Source organism: Salmo salar, chromosome 10, assembly GCF_965601325.2.
Source record: "Salmo salar chromosome 10, fSalSal1, whole genome shotgun sequence".
Taxonomy (NCBI): Eukaryota; Metazoa; Chordata; class Actinopteri; order Salmoniformes; family Salmonidae; genus Salmo; species Salmo salar.
The window spans coordinates 50,395,681-50,412,500 of NC_138300.1; the positions used below are offsets into that span (position 1 = coordinate 50,395,681).

The 16,820-nt window shown below is 44.1% G+C and overlaps 1 protein-coding gene across 2 annotated transcripts in view; it reads left to right on the forward strand.

The window, feature by feature from the left end:
- The window catches only part of hmcn1 (hemicentin 1), a 236,670-nt gene that overhangs the window by 151,455 nt on the left and 68,395 nt on the right, over positions 1-16,820 (forward strand). For both annotated transcript variants that reach the window (XM_045687880.2, XM_045687881.2), the window contains exons 32-38: positions 1,103-1,384; positions 7,476-7,584; positions 7,721-7,890; positions 13,312-13,466; positions 13,669-13,792; positions 14,021-14,122; positions 16,417-16,593. In XM_045687880.2, coding sequence (XP_045543836.2) covers positions 1,103-1,384; positions 7,476-7,584; positions 7,721-7,890; positions 13,312-13,466; positions 13,669-13,792; positions 14,021-14,122; positions 16,417-16,593 — 1,119 coding nt within the window. The remainder of the gene's footprint in view (positions 1-1,102; positions 1,385-7,475; positions 7,585-7,720; positions 7,891-13,311; positions 13,467-13,668; positions 13,793-14,020; positions 14,123-16,416; positions 16,594-16,820) is intronic.

The following is a 16,820-nucleotide window of genomic DNA, read 5'->3' on the forward strand; positions in this document are numbered from 1 at the left end:
AAGAACCCTAACTGTTCCTCACTTTACCGTAAGTACTCTACCTCACTTTACCGTAAGTACCCTAACTCTACCTCACTTTACCATAATAACCCTAACTCTTCCTCACTTTATCATAACTACCCTAACTCTACCTCACTTTACCGTAAGAACCCTAACTCAACCTCACTTTACCATCAATACCCTAACTCTACCTCACTTTACCGTAAGAACCATTTCTCTTCAAATCAAATTTATTTATATAGCCCTTCGTACATCAGCTGATATCTCAAAGTGCTGTACAGAAACCCAGCCTAAAACCCCAAACAGCAAGCAATGCATGTGAAAGAAGCACGGTGGCTAGGAAAAACTCCCTAGGAAAAACTCCCTAGAAAGGCCAAAACCTAGGAAGAAACTTAGAGAGGAACCAGGCTATGAGGGGTGGCCAGTCCTCTTCTGGCTGTGCCGGGTGGACATTATAACAGAACATGGTCAAGATGTTAAAATGTTCATAAATGACCAGCATGGTCAAATAATAATAATCATAGTAGTTGTCGAGGGTGCAACAAGCACGTCCGGTGAACAGGTCAGGGTTCCATAGCCGCAGGCAGAACAGTTGAACTGGAGCAGCAGCACGGCCAGGTGGACTGGGGACAGCAAGGAGTCATCATGCCAGGTAGTCCTGAGGCATGGTCCTAGGGCTCAGGTCCTCCGAGAGAAAGAAAGAAAGAGAGAAAGAGAGAATTAGAGAGAGCATATTTAAATTCACACAGGACACCGGATAAGACAAGAGAAATACTCCAGATGTTACAGACTGACCCTAGCCCCCAGACACATAAACTACTGCAGCATAAATACTGGAGGCTGAGACAGGAGGGATCAGAAGACACTGTGGCCCCATCCGATGATACCCCCGGACAGGGCCAAACAGGCAGGATATAACCCCGCCCACTTTGCCAAAGCACAGCCCCCACACCACTCTTCCTCACTTTGCCGTAAGAACACTAACTCTTCCTCACTTTACCATAACTACCCTAACTCTACCTCACTTTACCTTAAGTTCCCTAACTCTACCTCAAAGAGTTGGACGTTTACCGTTTACCTAATCCTAACCTCTCTCCCTCAGTTCCTCCTTCCATCGAGGGGGTGCAGGACACCACTACAGAGAGAAAGGTGGTACTCACTAAGCCCCTTACCCTGGAGTGTGAGGCAGGGGGGCACCCTCCACCCACTCTGACATGGTTGAAGGACGGCGTACCCGTCCGGAATGGGGAGAGCATCAACATTCTGGAGCAAGGCCGAAAAATCGAGATCCTCTCTGCTTCTGTGTCCGACGCCGGCCGCTATGTCTGCGTGGCAACCAGTGTTGCTGGGGAGAAGGAGATCAACTATGACGTCAGTGTCCTAGGTACAGTTGAAGTCGGAAGTTTGCATACACCTTAGCCAAATACATTTTAACTCAGTTTTTTCACAATTCCTGACATTTAATCCTAGTAAAAATTCCCTGTCTTAGGTCAATTAGGATCACCACTTTATTTTAAGAATGTGAAATGTCAGAATAATAGTAGAGAATGATTTATTTCTGCTTTTATTTCTTTCATCACATTTCCAGTGGGTCAGAAGTTTACATACACTCAATTAGTATTTGTTAGCATTGCCTTTAAATTGTTTAACTTCTACCGTCCCACCTGCCCAACATCCGGTGAAAATGCAGAGCGCGAAATTCAAAAATACCAAATTCAAATATTTAACATTCTTGAAAATATATGTGTTATACATCAAAATAAAGTTAACTTCTTGTTAATCCAGCCGCTGTGTCAGCTTTCAAAAAGGCTTTACGGCAAAAGCAAACCATGCGATTATCTGAGGACAGCGCCCCGCATACGAACACATGAAAATCATATTTCAATCAGGCAGCTGCGCCACAAAAGTCAGAAATAGCGATATAATTAATGCCTTACCTTTGAAGATCTTCTGTTCGCACTCCAAAATGTCCCAGATACATCACAAATGGTCCTTTTGTTTGATAATGTCCTTCTTTATGTCCCAAAAATGTCCATTTATTTGGCGCGTTTGATTCAGAACTACACCGGTTTCAACTCGCTCAACATGCCTACAAAGTATCTAATAAGTTACCTGTAAACTTGGTCCAAACATTTCAAACAACATTCCTAATCCAACCTCAGGTACCCTAAAACGTAAATAATCAATAAAATTTAAGACGAAATAAGCTGTTTCTAATAACGGATAAAAACAACGTGAAGCGCGTTTCAGTTCACACGCACCAAAACAGTAGTCCACCTGGAGTGACACGTACAATGAATAGCACTACTTCTTCATTTCTCAAAAGAAAAACATCAAACAATTTCTAAAGACTATTGACATCTAGTGGAAGCCATAGGAATTGCAACCAGGTTCCTAATAATAAGGGTATTCCATCCGGTGGTGAAAATACTGCCCCCTACCCAAGAGAGGTTAACTTGAGTAAAACATTTTGGGTAGCCTTCCACAAGCTTCCCACAATAAGTTGGGTGAATGTTGGCCCATTCCTCCTGACAGAGCTTGTGTAACTGAGTCAGGTTTGTAGGCCTCCTTGCTCTCACACGCTTTTTCAGTTCTACCCACAACTTTTCTATAGGATTGAGGTCAGGGCTTTGTGATGGCCACTCCAATACCTTGACTTTGTTGTCCTTAAGCCATTTTGCCACAACTTTGGAAGTATGCTTGGGGTCATTGTCCATTTGAAAGACCCATTTCAGACCAAGCTTTATCTTCCTGACTGATGTCTTGAGATGTTGCTTCAACATATCCACATCATTTTCCTCCCTCATGATGCCATCTATTTTGTGAAGTGCACCAGTCCCTCCTGCAGCAAAGCACCCCCACAGCATGATGCTGCCACCCCCGTGCTTCACAGTTGGGATGGTGTTCTTCGGCTTGCGAGCCTCCCCCCTTTTCCTCCAAACATAACGATGGTCATTATGGCCAAACAGTTCTATTTTTGTTTCATCAGACCAGAGGACATTTCTCCAAAAAGTACGACAGAACACGTCTCCTTCCTGAGCGGTATGATGGCTGCGTGGTCCCATGGTGTTTATACTTGCGTACTATTGTTTGTACAGATGAACGTGGTACCTTCAGGCATTTGGAAATTGCTCCCAAGGATGAACCAGACTTGGGGAGGACTATAATAAAAAAAATGTAGGTCCTGGTTGATTATTTTTGATTTTCCCATGATGTCAAGCATCATACATCATCATACATCATACATCCACAGGTACACCTCCTATTGACTCAAATGATGCCAATTAGCCTATCAGAAGCTTCTAAAGCCATGACATTTTCTGGAATTTTCCAAGCTGTTTAAAGGCACAGTCAACTTAGTGTATGTAAACTTCTGACCCACTGGAATTGTGATACAGTGAATTATAAGTGAAATAATTTGTCTGTAAACAATTGTTGGAAAAATGACTTGTGTCATGCACGAAGTAGATGTCCTAACCGACTTGCCAAAACTATTGTTTGTTAACAAGAAATGTGTGTAGTGGTTGAAAAATGAGTTTTAATGACTCCAACCTTAGTGTATGTAAACTTTCGACTTCAACTGTACATACACACCCACATGAACACACATATGCAAGGACACACACATGTGCGTACACACACACACACCCACAGACACACGCACACACACACACACACACACAGACGCACTGTACACATCTATTAGTGTTCAAGGTGAATGACACCCCCAGTCCGTATGTATATTTTCTAGATCTACCCAGTAACTTAGCATATACATTCACTAAACTGTTTATATTGTATTGTATCTGTCATCAAAGAGCACTAATTCACAGGAAAAGACAGTTTAGGTTTTCGGTGGCCGGACCACTTGGCTCAACCTCCACTTCCGTGAATCATATAGGACTGAATGAAAGACTTCCCAGAAGAAAGTGTTAACAACCTATTCTGAAGATTACCATGGTTTAGGAGAGGGCCAGGAAGTGAGTTTGAGGAGACCACTAAGATTACAGGTGTCAGTGAAAACACTGGGTTATTCCCTTTCCTTTGTTTCAGCGTACTATTCTTTCACAGTGATGATCAGTCAATGTCAGCAGAGAAAGCCTTGCCCAGTTAAATTTCAGGACTCTACTGCTTTCTGTTTGCCAGTTAGGTTAGAGGTTAGAGGTTAGAGAGAGGGAGGGGGGAGAGAGAGAGAGAGAGAGAGAGAGAGAGAGAGAGTGTGCCATTTCCTCTGTGTCCAGATGCTTAAGGATCTCAACCATCTGTAGTCTGTACTGTCTGACATCAGAGGAGAGAGGAGGGATGAGGGCTTTACTCTGTAGTCCACTGAACCTAAGAAAGAATGTGGACACCCCTTCAAATCAGTGGATTCGACTATTTCAGCCACACCCATTGCTGACAGGTGTATAAAATCGAGCAAACAGCCATGCAATCTCCATAGACAAACATTGGCAGTAGAATGCCTCACTGAAGAGCTCAGTGACTTTCAACGTGGCACCTTCATAGGATGTCACCTTTCCAACAAGTAAGATCGTCAAATTTCTGCCTTGCTAGAGCTGCTCCGGGTCAACTGTAAGTGCTGTTATTGTAAAGTGGAAATGTCTAGGAGCAACAACAGCTCAGCCGCGAAGTGGTAGACCACACAAGATCAAAGAACGGGACCAGCAATTGCTGAAGCTTGTTGTGCGTAAAAATCGTCTGTCCTCGGTTGCAACACTCACTACCGAGTTCCAAACTGCCTCTGGAAGCAACATCAGCACAATAACTGTTTGTTGGGAGCTTCATGAAAATAGTTTCCATGGCCAAGCAGCTGCACACAAGCCTAAGATCACCATGTGCAATGCCAAGCGTCGGCTGAATTGGTGTAAAGCTCGCCACTATTGGACTCTGTAGTAGTGGAAACGCGTTTTCTGGAGTGATGAATCACGCTTCACCATCTGGCAGTGAGACAGACTAATCTGGGTTTGGCGGATGCCAGGAGAACGCTACCTGCCCCAATGCAAAGTGCCAACTGTAAAGTTTGGTGGAGGAGAAATAATAGTCTGGGGTTGTGTTTCATGGTTCAAGCCCCTTAGTTCCAGTGAAGGGAAATCTTAACGCTGCAGCTTACAATGACATTCTAGACGATTCTGTGCTTCCAACTTTGTGGCAACAGTTTGGGAAAGACCCTTTACTGTTTTTAGTATGACAATGCCTCCGTGCACAAAGCGAAGTCATACAGAAATGGTTTTGTCGAGATTGGTGTGGAAGAACTTGACTGGCCTGCCAAGTGCCCCGACTTCAATCCTATCGAACACCTTTGGGATTAAATGGAACGCCGACTGCGAGCCAGGCCTAATCGCCCAACATCAGTGCCCGGCCCCACTAATGCTCTTGTGGCTGAATGGAAGTAAGTCCCTGCAGCAATGTTCCAACATCTAGTGGAAAGCCTTCCTAGAAGAATGGAGGCTGTTATATCAGCAAAGGGGGGACCAACTCCATATTAATGCCCAGGATTTTGGAATGAGATGTTAGACGAGCAGGTGTCCACATACACTACATGACTAAAAGTAACTCTCTCTTTCTCACACACACACACACACCACACACACACACACACACACACACACACACACACACACACACACACACACACACACACACACACACACACACACACACACACACACACACACACACACACACACACACACACACACACACACACACGGGCTCCGCTGGTCTGCTCTGCCATTTTAAACATTCAAACTCTGTCGTTAAATAAAGCATGAGAATGTGTGCTGCCAAAGGCAGGTTAGTTAGCCTACGCTCAGCATCGATCATCTCAACATCTGGATGGTGATGGGCTCAAGTGAATGCCGTGCATTATGCTCCACACAGCACTCCCATCAGTCAATCCAGATGTATTTAGTGGCTGGAATGTGATGTGAAGGAAATCTGATCTAATAAACTCAGCAAAAAAAGAAACGTCCTCTCACTGTCTACTGCATTTATTTTTAGCAAATTTAACATGTGTAAATATTTGCGTAAACATAACAAGATTCAACAACTGAGACATAAACTGAACAAGTTCCACAGACATGTGACTAACAGAAATTGAATTATGTGTCCCTGAACAAAGGGGGGGTCAAAATCAAAAGTAACAGTCAGTATCTGGTGAGGCCACCAGCTGCATTAAATACTGCAGTGCTGCTCCTCATGGACTGCACCAAATTTGCCAGTTCTTGCTATGAGATGTTACCCCACTCTTCCACCAAGGCACCTGCAAGTTCCCAGACATTTCTGGGGGGAATGGCCCTAGCCCTCACCCTCCGATCCAACAGGTCCCAGACGTTCTCAATGGGATTGAGATCCGGGCTCTTCGCTGGCCATGGCAGAACACTGACATTCCTGTCTTGCAGGAAATCACGTGCAGAACGAGCAGTATGGCTGGTGGCATTGTCATGCTGGAGGGTCATGTCAGGATGAGCTTGCAGGAAGGGTACCACATGAGGGAGGAGGATGTCTTCCCTTAACGCCCAGCGTTGAGATTGCCTGCAATGACAACAAGCTCAGTCCGATGATGCTGTGCCACACCGCCCCAGACCATGACGGACCCTCCACCTCCAAATCGATCCCGCTCCAGAGTACGGGCCTCGGTGTAACGCTCATTCCTTCAATGATAAACATGAATCCGACCATCACCCCTGGTGAGACAAAACCGTGACTCGTCAGTGAAGAGAACTTTTTGCCAGTCCTGTCTGGTCCAGCAACGGTGGGTTTGTGCCCATAGGCGACATTGTTGCCGGTGAAGTCTGGTGAGGACCTGCCTTTCAACAGGCCTACAAGCCCTCAGTCCAGCCTCTCTCAGCCTATTGCGGACAGTCTGAGCACTGATGGAGGGATTGTGCGTTCCTGGTGTAGAGAGCACTGAAAGGCCTCTTTAGTGTCCTAGGTTTTCATAACTCTGACCTTAATTACCTACCGTCTGTAAGCTGGTGCATGTTCATTAATTGTTTATGGTTCATTGAACAAGCATGGGAAACAGTGTCTAAACCCTTTACAATGAAGATCTGTGTAGTTATTTGGATTTTTACAAAATATCTTTGAAAGACAGGGTCCTGAAAAAGTGACATTTCTTTTTTTGCTGAGTTTATGTATTGGAGTGGACGAGGTGACATGAAAAAGATATCAACTGTAAAATGTTGAGGTGATCTACAACGTGCAGATAGACTAAGAGGGAGGAGCAGAGAGAGTCTCTCTCCTGTCGAACAGTATAGCCTAGACATGTAGTTAATATCAAGTTCTATATCAGTTTCTCTATGTTTCTCTTTGTCAAGCGTTTGCACAAGCATTAAATTACAGAGCTTTACTTGCTCGAAATCCTTCACGAAAAAAGTAGTTTTATGAGTTGGTGTTAGCAACAGGACAATGTTTCTCGGATTTCTTCTGTATGTTATGGGTGTGTTTAGAACCCTCTGTCTGTCCAATCACAGTTCCCCCTGTGGTGGAGGGAGGGGACGAGGTCACAGACACCACGGTCCTCATCAACAACCTCCTGGAGCTAGAGTGTCGTGCCACGGGAACACCTTCACCCATCTTCACGTAAGACCCATACACACACACTTAGACATGCATGAAGACACAGACAGACAGACAGACAGACAGACAGACAGACAGACAGCATCCTCTCTCTCACAAACACACTTTAATGATCTCTGTCTCTCTCTCTGTTCTATAGGTGGTTTAAGGACGGTCAGCCAGTCAGGCAGGGTGAGGGGGTGAGGGTCACGGCTAACGGCCGTCGGCTGGTCATCTCTCGGCCCCAGGTCTCAGACACGGCACGCTTCCAGTGTGTGGCAACCAATGAGGCCGGAGACCATAAGAGGGACTTCAATGTGGCTGTCCATGGTATACATACTGCTGTGATTTACCATTAGTATACAGTGCATTATGAAAGTATTCAGACCCCTTAACTTTTTCCACATTTTGTTACGTTACAGCCTTATTCTAAAATTGATTAACCTCCCTGGGCAAGGTGGGACGTTTGCGTCGCGTGGCGCGAAATACAAATACCTCAAACATGCTATAACTTCAATTTCTCAAACATATGACTATTTTACACCATTTTAAAGACAAGACTCTCGTTAATCTAACCACATTGTCCGATTTCAAAAAGGCTTTACAGCTAAAGCAAAACATTAGATTATGTCAGGAGAGTACCCTGCCAAAAATAATCACACAGCCAATTTCAAAGCAAGCATATATGTCACAAAAACCCAAACCACAGCTAAATGCAGCACTAACCTTTGATGATCTTCATCAGATGACACTCCTAGGACATTGTGTTATACAATACATGCATGTTTTGTTCAATCAAGTTCATATTTATATCAAAAACCAGCTTTTTACATTAGCATGTGATGTTCAGAACTAGCATACCCACCGCAAACTTCCGGTGAATTTACTAAATTACTCACGATTAACGTTCACAAAATACATAACAATTATTTTAAGAATTATAGATACAGAACTCCTTTATGCAATCGCGGTGTCAGATTTTAAAATAGCTTTTCGGCGAAAGCACATTTTGCAATATTCTGAGTACATACCCCGGCCATCACGGCTAGCTAATTTGACACCCACCAAGTTTGGCCCTCACCAAACTCAGATTTACTATAAGAAAAATTGGATTACCTTTGCTGTTCTTCGTCAGAATGCACTCCCAGGACTTCTACTTCAACAACAAATGTTGTTTTGGTTCCAAATAATCCATAGTTATATTCAAATACCTCCGTTTTGTTCGTGCGTTCAGCTCGGTATCCGAAGGGTGACGCGCGAGCGCATTTCGTGACAAAAAAATTCAAAATATTCCATTACCGTACTTCGAAGCATGTCAAATGCTGTTTAAAATCAATTTTTATGCTATTTTTCTCGTAAAATAGCGATAATATTCCGACCGGGCGACGTATTCATTCAAAGGCTGAAAGAAAAAAATGGAGAATTCACATGAACGCGCATCTCCAGTGTCACTGTTCTCAGCCTGACCACTCACAAAATCTCCTGCTGTTTTTTGCCCAGAGACAGGAGAGACGTCATTCCACTTCCTGGTGCCTTCTGAGAGCCAATGGAAGCCTTAGAAAATGTCACGTTACAGCAGAGATGCTGTATTTTCGATAGAGATGCCACAGAAGGAGAACAAATTGTCAGACAGGGCACTTCCTGTATGGAATCTTCTCAGGTTTTGGCCTGCCATATGAGTTCTGTTATACTCAAAGACACCATTTAAACAGTTTTAGAAACTTTAGAGTGTTTTCTATCCAAATCTACTAATTATATGCATATTCTCGTTTCTGGGCAAGAGTAGTAACCAGTTTAAATCGGGTACGTTTTTTATCCGGCCGTGCAAATACTGCCCCCTAGCCCCAACAGGTTAAATATATTTTTTCCCCCTCATCAATCTACACACAATACCCCATAATGACAAAGCAAAAACTGAAATGTCACATTTACATAAGTATTCAGACCCTTTACTCAGTACTTTGTTGAAGCACCTTTGGCAGCGATTACAGCCTCGAGTTTTCCTGTGTATGACGCTACAAGCTTGGCACACCTGTATTTAGGGAGTTTCTCCCATTCTTCTCTGCAGATTCTCTCAAGCATTGTCAGGTTGGATAGGGAGCATTGCTGCACAGCTATTTTCAGGTCCCTCCAGAGATGTTTGATTGGGTTCAAGTCTGGGCTCTGGCTGGGCCACTATTTTTTTCAAATTTAATCAAATCAAACTTTATTTGTCACATGCGCCGAATACAAGTGTAGACCTTACTGTGAAATGCTTACTTACAAGCCCTTAACCGACAGTGCAGTTCAAAAAGAGTTAAGAAAATATTTACCAATGTAAATAGTCCGGTGGCCATTTGATTAATTGTTCAGCAGTCTTATGGCTTGGGGGTAGAAGCCGTTAAGGAGCCTTTTGGTCCGAGACTTGGCACTCCGGTACCACTTGCCGTGCGGTTGCAGAGAGGACAGTCTATGACTTGGGTGACTGGAGTCTCTGACAATTTTTTGGGCTTTCCTCTGACACCGCCTGGGCTGTATGCACTTCCCTCTGTAGCGCCTTACAGTCAGATGACGAGCAGTTGCCATACCAGGCGATGATGCAACCGGTCAGGATGCTCTCGATGGTGCAGCTGTATAACTTTTTGAGGATCTGTGGACCCATGCCAAATCTTTTCAGTCTCCTGAAGGTGTTGTCGTGCCCTCTTCACGACTGTCTTGGTGTGTTTGGACAATGATAGTTCGTTGGTGATGTGGACACCAAGGAACTTGAAACTCTCGACCTGCTCCACTACAGCCCTGTCGATGTTAACCTCTCTGGGGTATGTGGGACGCTAGCGTTCCACCTGCGGGACACACTCGCCAACAGCCAGTGAAAGAGCAGGGCGCCAAATTCAAAACAACAAAAATCTCATAAATCAAATTTCTCAAACATACAACTATTATATCCCATTTTAAAGATACACTTCTCATTAATCCAACCACAGTGTCCGATTTCAAAAAGGCTTTACGGCGAAAGCATAACATTAGATTATGTTAGGATAGTGCCTAGACAAGAAAAACCACACAGCCATTTTCCAAGCAAGGAGAGGCGTCACAAAAACTAGAAATACAGCTAAAATTAATCACACTTCTCCTTAATGCAACCGTTGTGTCAGATTTCAAAAAAGTTTTACGGCAAAAGCACACTTTGCAATAATCTGAGTAGAGCGCTCAGCAACAACAACAACCAATACAGAAACCCGCCATATTGCGGAGCCAACAAAAGACAGAAATATCATTATAAATATTCACTTACCTTTGATGATCTTCATCGGAATGCACTCCCAGGAATCCCAGTTCCACAATACATTTTTGTTTTGTTTCAATAAAGTCCATCCTTTATGTCCAAATACCTCCTTTTTGTTTGCGCGTTCAGTCGAGTAATCCAAATGCACTGTGCTCGCGCAGTAAGTTCAGACGAAAAGTCAAATTTATTTTACAGTTTGTAGAAACATGTCAAACGATGTATAGCATCAATCTTTATGAGGTTTTTATCATAAATCTTTGATAATATTCCAACCGGACAATTCCATTGTCTTCAGAAATGAAAAAGAAAGCAGCTCCCGCTGACAGCCACGCGCATGATTTAGCTGATGGCAATCTGCCAGGCAGCTGGTGCCAACAGCTCTCATTCTCTTCCCAGTCACAATAGAAGCCTGAAACAACGTTCTAAAGACTGTTGATATCTAGTGGAAGCCTTAGGAAGTGCAAAATGACCCCACAGACACTGTAAATTGGATAGGCAATCACTTGAAAAACTACAAACCTCAGATTTCCCACTTCCTGGTTGGATTTTTTCTCAGGTTCTTGCCTGCCATATGAGTTCTGTTATACTCACAGACATCATTCAAACAGTGTTAGAAACTTCAGCGTGTTTTCTATCCAAATCTACTAATAATATGCATATCCTACCTTCTGGGCCTGAGTAGCAGGCAGTTTACTACGTGCATGCTTTTCATCCGGGCGCCAAAATACTGCCCCCTACACCGATGAAGTTAATGGGGTCCTGTTTGGCCCGCCTTTTCCTGTAGTCCACAATCACATTGTTTGTCTTGCTCATATTAAGGGAGAGATTGTTGTCCTGGCACCACACTGCCAGGTCTCTGACCTCCTCCCTATAGGCTGTCTCATCGTTGTCGGTGATCAGACCTACCTCTGTTGTGTCCTCAGCACACTTAATGATGGTGTTGGAGTCGTGTTTGGGAGTACAGGAGGGGACTAAGTGCACACCCCTGATGGGCCCCAGTGTTGAGGATCAGTGTGGCAGACGTGTTGTTGCATACCCGTTCCACCTGGGGGCGGCCTGTCAGGAAGTCCAGGATCCAGTTGCAGAGGAAGGTGTTTAGTCCCAGGGTCACTAGCTTAGTGATGAGCTTTCTGGGTTTTGTCTTGGCTGTGTGCTTGTTGTCGTTGTCCTGTTGGAAGGTGAACCTTTGTCCAAGTCTGAGGTCCTGAGTGCTCTGGAGCAGGTTTTCAGTAAGGATCTCTCTGTACTTTGCTTTGTTCATCTTTGCCTTGATCCTGACTAGTCTCCCAGTCAGGTTTCTTACAGACATGACACTTGGCATTCAGGCCAAAGAGTTCAATCTTGGTTTCATCAGGCCAGAGAATCTTGTTTCTCATGGTCTAAGAGTCCTTAGGTGCCTTTTGGCAAACTTCAAGCGGGCTGTCATGTGCCTTTTACTGAGGGGTGGCTTCCGTCTGGTCACTCTACCATAAAGGCCTGATTGGTGGAGTGCTGCAGAGATGGTTGTCCTTCTGGAAGGTTCTTCCATTTCCACAGAGGAACTCTAGAGCTCTGTCAGAGAGACCATCTGGTTCTTGGTCACCTCCCTGACCAAGACCCTTCTCCCATGTTGCTCAATTTGGCTGGGCGTCCAGCGCTAGGAAGAGTCTTCCAAACTTCTTCCATTTAAGAGTGATGGTGGCCACTGTGTTCTTGGGGACCTTCAATGCTGCAGGCATTTTGGTACCCTTCCCCAGATCTGTGCCTCGACACAATAGTCCCGGAGCTCTACGGACAATTCCTTTGACTTTATGGCTTGGTTTTTGCTCTGACATGCGCTGTCAACTGTGGGACCTTATGTAGACAGGTGTGTGCCTTTCCAAATCATGTCCAATCAATTGAATTTACCGCAGGTGGACTCCAATCAAGTTGTAGAGACATCTCAAGGATGATCAATGGAAACAGGATGGACCTGAGCTCAATTTCAAGTATCATAGAAAAGGTTCTGAGTACTTATGTAAATAACTTATTTATTTTTTATTTTTAATACATTTGCAAACATTTCTAAAAACGTGTTTTTGTCATTATGGGGTATTGTGTGTAGATTGCTGTATGTTGCTATATTGTTCATTTCACGATGTGATGTTGTTTAACTTTTCCTCTAAATGGAAGACTTGGGCTGAATATGTTATATTTTTTTCATGCAAATTCATGCTCTTTGATAATGTTGAATTCTGGTATGTATTTTCCTATAATTCTGGTATTTTCCTATAATTCTGGTATTTTCCTATAATTCTGGTATTTTCCTATAATTCTGGTATTTTCCTATAATTCTGGTATTTTCCTATGTGGAATCTGTTTTTCTCTTTGCCTCCCCAATATCCTCTCCATTTTCCTGGAATCACTCTCTGTTTTCTTTCTTCCACTCTTTTCTCCCCTTTCCTCTCTCACTCATTAATTTCTTTAACCTATCTCCTCTCTTTTCATCTCCCTCTCTTTCGCTCCAGTCCCTCCATCCATCCGCTCCACCGGTCCCTCTGAGAGGTCCGTGGTCCTCCACAAGCCCATCAGCCTCCAGTGTGTTCCCAGTGGCACCCCTATCCCCAGCATCACCTGGCTCAAAGATGGCCGCCCTGTGGACACCACCCAGGAGCACCTGAAGGTACAGGACATGACTCTATAATTCTACCTCCCCATTTGGCCATCTCTGATGCTATTGTTCTAGCTCCCCTCTTTGTTCAGGTTTATTATAATTCTAAGTCCCAGTTACAGTAATACTCTAGACATTATTGTTATTCTAAGTCCCAGTTACAATAATACTCTGGTCAGATGGACTTCATGTGTATGTTTCCGTGTTTCCGTAGCTGGAGTCGGCCGGTAGGACGCTGCATATCACGGAGGCCAGACTAGAGGATGCTGGGAGATATACATGTGTGGCAACGAACGCAGCAGGAGAGACCCAGCAACACATCCGTCTCAGTGTCCATGGTAATAGCAGACCCAAAACTCCCAAAACTCTCACTAGGTTTCTCTTCCTGTCTACCTCTCCTTTTCTATCCTTCTTCACCTCTTCCTCTTCCTCTTGCTCAGTGTCTCTCCTGCCCATCTCTTTCTTGTTCACTCTCTCCCTCTCTCTTTCACTCTTCTGTCTCCCTCTCCCACTCTCTCTCTGCGTCTGCTGTGTCTGCTACTAAACCATATTGTGCCATTCTACAGAGCCTCCAAGCGTCCCTTATTCTGGAGAGACCTTCAATGAGACCATCATAGCAGGCTACCCCATCCAGCTGGAGTGCAAGGCCACAGGGAGTCCAGTTCCTGGTAAGACCTCTCCAACCCTAACCCTTGACTTCTAATAAGTTATATTACAGCGAGGGAAAAAAGTATTTGATCCCCTGCTGATTTTGTATGTTTGCCCACTGACAAAGAAATTATCAGTCTATAATTTTAATGGTAGGTTTATTTCAACAGTAAGAGACAGAATAACAACCAAAAAATCCAAAACAATGCATGTCAAAAATGTTATAAATTGATTTGCATTTTAATGAGGGAAATAAGTATTTGACCCCCTCTCAATCAGAAAGATCTCTGGCTCCCAGGTGTCTTTTATACAGGTAACGAGCTGAGATTAGGAGCACACTCTTAAAGGGAGTGCTCCTAATCTCAGCTTGTTATCTGTATAAAAGACACCTGTCAACAGAAGCAATCACTCAATCAGATTCCAAACTCTCCTCCATGGCCAAGACCAAAGAGCTCTCCAAGGATGTCAGGGACAAGATTGTAGACCTACACAAGGCTGGAATGGGCTCCAAGACCATCGCCAAGCAGCTTGGTGAGAAGGTGACAACAGTTGGTGCGATTATTCGCAAATGGAAGAAACACAAAAGAACTGTCAATCTCCCTCGGCCTGGGGCTCCATGCAAGATCTCACCTCGTGGAGTTGCAATGATCATGACAACGGTGAGGAATCAGCCCAGAACTACACGGGAGGATCTTGTCAATGATCTCAAGGCAGCTTGGACCATAGTCACCAAGAAAACAATTGTTAACACACTACGCCGTGAAGGACTGAAATCCTGCAGTGCCCGCAGGGTCCCCCTGCTCAAGAAAGCACATATACATGCCCGTCTGAAGTTTTCCAATGAACATCTGAATGATTCAGAGGACAACTGGGTGAAAGTGTTGTGGTCAGATGAGACCAAAATTGAGCTCTTTGGCATCAACTCAACTCGCCGTGTTTGGAGGAGGAGGAATGCTGACCCCAAGAACACCATCCTCACCGTCAAACATGGAGGTGGAAACATTATGCTTTGGGGGTGTTTTTCTGCTAAGGGGACAAGACAGCTTCACCGCATCAAGGGGACGATGGATGGGGCCATGTACCGTCAAACCTTGGGTGAGAACCTTCTTCCCTCAGCCAGGGCATTGAAAATTGGTCGTGGAAAGGTATTCCAGCATGACAATGACCCAAAACACACAGCCAAGGCAACAAAGGAGTGGCTCAAGAAGAAGCACATTAAGGTCCTGGAGTGGCCTAGCCAGTTTCCAGACCTTAATCCCATAGAAAATCTGTGGAGGGAGCTGAAGGTTCGAGTTGCCAAACGTCAGCCTCGAAACCTTAATGACTTGGAGAAGATCTGCAAAGAGGAGTGGGACAAAATCCCTCCTGAGATATGTGCAAACCTGGTGGCCAACTACAAGAAACGTCTGACCTCTGTGATTGCCAACAAGGGTTTTGCCACCAAGTACTAAGTCATGTTTTGCAGAGGGGTCAAATACTTATTTCTCCCATTAAAATGCAAATCATTTAATAAAATTTTTGACATGCGTGTTTCTGGATTTTGTTGTTGTTATTCTGTCTCTCACTGTTCAAATAAACCTACCATTAAAATTATAGACTGATCATTTCTTTGTTAGTGGGCAAACGTACAAAATCAGCAGGGGATCAAATACTTTTTTCCCTCACTGTACTTACTACAATATAAAACCACATACCAATGTGCATAGACAAGATTTTTTATTTTCAAAACAGCAGGTGTTTCTCTAAAGATCTAATATCACAGGAATATTTTCACGAGCAAGCTGTTTTAACCAATTGCAAGCTTCTAAGGAAGACATTTTATTACAGGCAATTTATTTCACTTGCATCTATGCCCCCTTGGCAGAATGGTTATGTTGGCATGGGGATCTGTAGGCTAGTTTATGGATCAATGAGAGCAGCCTGTTGAGAACCAATAAAGCTTTTAGATTCAATATTTTATGGCAATATTTTATACTTTATTCAGTTCTTTATGGCAATATGTTATACTTTATTCAATACTGTATGGCAGTAAAGAAAACTGGATGGAGAACAACTGATAGAGGCTAGCTGTGTCTAAATACTGTGAAAACACTTACTTTCATCTGGTATCTGAGAAGAATTGAATAGGTCTTTAATATTATACACCCAAAGGTACACTAGACTGGAAGTTCCATACAGTATCTATCCATCATATTTATTTCACGCTGAGAGAAGCCAGATAAGCTTAACTTAAAGAATGAAGAAATAGGATAGATTTGATGAGCATCTGGACACAGTCTTACCTGTCTTTTCTTATCTGTGTCGATGCGGTCAGCCATTACCTGGTACAAGGACGGTCGCCCTCTAACCAGCGCAGCCGGGGTGACCATCCTGAAGCGCGGTCAGCTGCTGGAGATCGACCGCACTCAGCTGTCCGACGCCGGGCTGTACCGGTGTATAGCAGTCAACGTGGCCGGAACCTCAGAGCTCTCTCACAGGCTGCAGGTGTACGGTGAGTGAACGCTTGACCGCGTCCACATAAACTACTACGACCGCAGCATGACCACATTGTGTTGGTCAGATGTGTAAAGGAATGGATGATCAGGTTGGGTCAGTGCCCACCTGACAGATGCAGGTAATTAGTTACACACTGACAGACAAATAGAGATGCCTTTGGACCAGTCAGCCAGTAACATGTTGCTGTCTCGAGTCAAAGGGCTTTTGAGACTGGGGATGTCA